General features: G+C 56.5%; 1 protein-coding gene across 1 annotated transcript in view; it reads left to right on the top strand.

The window, feature by feature from the left end:
* Window positions 1-1,399: 1,399 nt before the first annotated feature.
* The window catches only part of THAP4 (THAP domain containing 4), a 23,492-nt gene continuing 21,628 nt past the window's right edge, over window positions 1,400-3,263 (top strand). The window contains exon 1 of the mRNA XM_004386485.2: window positions 1,400-1,480. Within this exon, the coding sequence (XP_004386542.1) occupies window positions 1,477-1,480 (4 nt within the window). The 5' untranslated portion in view covers window positions 1,400-1,476. The remainder of the gene's footprint in view (window positions 1,481-3,263) is intronic.

Below are 3,263 nucleotides of genomic sequence, written 5' to 3'. Positions count from 1 at the left end.
GACCCATGTAGTCTGTGGATTTGCCCCAAGGGTCTTGATGATAAACGTTTCCTTTTGGGCTAGGGAAATGTTTTATTCTTAATGTGTTGAATCTTTTTAAAGGCAGGAATGGATTTTGAGTTTGATCAGGTATCTTTTAAGCCTGATCTACCAATTCCGCTTCCTCCTCCTCTGATATTCTTTTATTCTCAGAGGAGGCTGTGATGCCTGAGGACTCCTTCTCACCTTCTCGTCGTCCTTTGTCTCTGGATGCTGTTGAGGGTGTTCTGGGAGTTTTCTCCTCTGTTTTCTCAGTCTTGCATGTTGGTTTCTAAACCTTGGCCCTTCTTTCTGCCGGTGTTGGGTGTCTGGTTCACATTTGTGAAAGTTGTCTGGGAGCTACGCGGCCGCGCCTTAGATGGAGCCTCTATAGGGGCCCCAAAAGAGCCATCAGGGTCCTCCTCCCAGCACCCTGCTTCCCTCGCGCAGACCCACGAGCGGCTGTGTGTCGAGCATCCTCCCCGGGGCGGGGAGTGGGGAACATCGGCCCTTCTGTGGGGCTTTTTTGCAGCGTGTTCCCGTATTACGTGCACTGTAAACAAGCGACCTCTGAGCCTCCCACCCCCACTGGGAACTTGTGAGAAGAAACGGAATAAGCCATTATCTGGTCAGATATTTTCTAGAAACCTTTGCCTGTGTTTTCTGTCCATCGTTCTCCCCCTTGTGCCTGTGCGCCTTCCTGTTTTGTGGTTGATGAATAAGGGCCTTGCTGTCCCCTTCAGAGAGCTAGCTTCCCGCCAAGCGCACTGTGCCGGGGGCCCCCAGGGATGCCGGGGCCAGGCACTGCCTCCCCAGCCCGCCCCTGCCTGGGACAGCCGACACACCGCCAGCAGCTTGGGCCCTCTCACACCCAGCCACGCGTGCAGTTAGTATGTCCTCGTGTGTGCCGGGCACGTGACGAGGGAAACACAGCTGCCACCAATATGAAATGCCTCCGGGGGGGACACACAAGAAGGGCCCCGTCCCCAGGTCACCGTGTCCCCGGGTCACCGTACCCATCTGCTCTGTCCTGCATGGGTCCCAGGTTTGCCCAGAGATGGTCCCGGCCTCCACCCTGAGGGCTGCTGTCAGGGGTTTTCAGAGTGACTCTTCTGGGCCATTGTCATTCGTGGTCCCTGTGCTGTGGTGGTGAGAGCTGCCAGCCTCTGGGCTTCTCGACGAGGCGCCTCCCTCTCAGGCCCGCTCCTCGGGCACAAAACTCAGCTTGATCGCCTCCAAGGCTGCTTCCAAGCTCTCATCTGCAACCTTGCCCTGTGCCGTCTTCCACTTTTCGGAGGAATGGTCTTTTATGTGGAACTACAACTCCCAGAATGCCTCTCTGGGCTCTCGTTTACTTCCTGCAGGGCTGCTTTGCAGCCAGGTGCAAACATTTCCGTCAAAGCAGAAACAACCTTGAAGAACCTTGGCGGTGTGTCCAGGAGTTTAGGAAACTTAGGGATGGGTAAGCCTGCTTTCACTGTCTGGGGCAAAGAAAACGAGAATTTAAATTTCTTGTAGAAAGTTTAAATTTTTGTTTTTGTATTTGGTTGAGGTTTTAATAAAAGAAACACGAAATCATAAAAAAATGTATAGAAAAGCCTGATTCATTTGAAGAGGTTGAAAATGGCAAGTAGGTTAGGCCCTTTATCTGTTATACTTTTTGTTTGGTTTTTACATTCATTTTGTTTTCGTTTTCCTGTTGGAGTTTAGTTTACATAGCGTGAAATACACAAAGCTTAAGGGTACCCTCGATGAGGCTGGAGACACGTGCACTCGTGTAACCTGATGTTTGAGTTTTGGAATTGTCTCTGGTTGTTTCCCACCCACCCCTCCAGTCGTCGATGAAAATAAGGAGGGAGACTAGGTGCCAGAAGCAAGCACCTGACCTGTCTCCCGGTCACTGGTCCGGATGGGAACTAGGGGGGCGGATGGGCAGCGCACCTGGGGTGGCCCTGCAGGAACCAACCAGCCGTGGCCGCAGCCCCCCGAGGGTCAGCGCAGCTGGGAGGAAGCTGGGGTAAACCTGCCCGCCCACCTTTTGTTTACAGCCCAGCCGGTTTCCTTGTCCAAACTGAAATTCATTAGGATTGAGAGCAACTAAAATAGAATCAGCAGCCAGGACTAAAGAACTTGGACACGTCTCCAAGTGATGAGTGACTCCATTGCCAACCTGGCGTCCTCCCTTCACGTGGCCACCCTGCTGAGGGCAGCTGAGAGCCTTCCCTTCAGTCCCATACTGCTTGTCTGCTCTTTAAAAAGAAGGTCGTTTGAGAATTCTCTGGTCTGCGGCGAATCAGTACATACCCTCATCCTCCCGGCTCCAGTACGGTGCGGCCAGCACTGGCTGTCGGGTCCTCGGTGCGCATCAGGGCTCCTGTCGGAGCATCCACCCGCGCTGCCCCTCCTCAGAGGACTGGCAGGCCTTCGTCCCCGAGGCGCACGTGTCCTGTGTCCACCTGGCCGTGTGGAGTCGGTTCAGAGCCCAGTGTGATGGGCTGCGATCTGCACAGGACTCATTCTGGGCATCAGTGAGCGGGCGCTCGGTGGCCCCCGGCCCGCTCTTCCCAGGAGCCCCGTTGAGGGCAGCCTATTGCACTGAGTTTGCCCCCACTTATGGTGTTTCTACCCGATCCTGGGGACGGTGGCCCGCCCTCAGCCCTCATGACCCCTGTGCTTTCACCTGCCCTCACGCTGAGGTCACCCATCTCCTTGCGGGCTGTGCCCTGGGCTGCCAAAGGCCACAAGGTACCTCACTCCACCTGCCCGTCCCCCTGTCCATGTCCACACCCCAACCACATCGCTTCGTAGCCTCACTTCCCAGGCTCTGCTTCTGCAGTTCCGTCCTCCTGCACCCCTGGCCCCTGACTTCTAGCCTCAGTTCCCTTGGCTGTCTCCCTGGTCCCTGTCCCTAAGGTGGTCCCTCCATCCTGTGCACCTCCAGTGCCTCCTCCCTGTGAAGGTTCCCTCAGCACAGCCCCCATCGGCAAGTCTCGCTCAGACCTGGAGCAAGGAGGCACCGCGTGGTCTGTGCTGGGAGAGACACCCTGGCCAGGCCCTGCTGCAGACTCTGGAGCCAGCATCTTGCAGGGCATGGCTGGGCTGTGTGTGTGGTAGGTGCAGGGCGCGGCCGGGTTCTGCGTGTGGGAGGTGCAGGGTGGGGCTGGGATGTGCATGTACTAGGTGAGGGCAGGGCCGGGCTCTGCGTGTGGCAGGTGAGGGCGGGGCCGGGCTCTGCGTGTGGCAGG

The sequence above is a fragment of the Trichechus manatus genome, unplaced genomic scaffold, assembly GCF_000243295.1.
Source record: "Trichechus manatus latirostris isolate Lorelei unplaced genomic scaffold, TriManLat1.0 scaffold00165, whole genome shotgun sequence".
Classification (NCBI taxonomy): Eukaryota; Metazoa; Chordata; class Mammalia; order Sirenia; family Trichechidae; genus Trichechus; species Trichechus manatus.
Note: the sequence above shows the minus strand (reverse complement) of the source record. Positions and strands in the feature narration are given on the sequence as shown.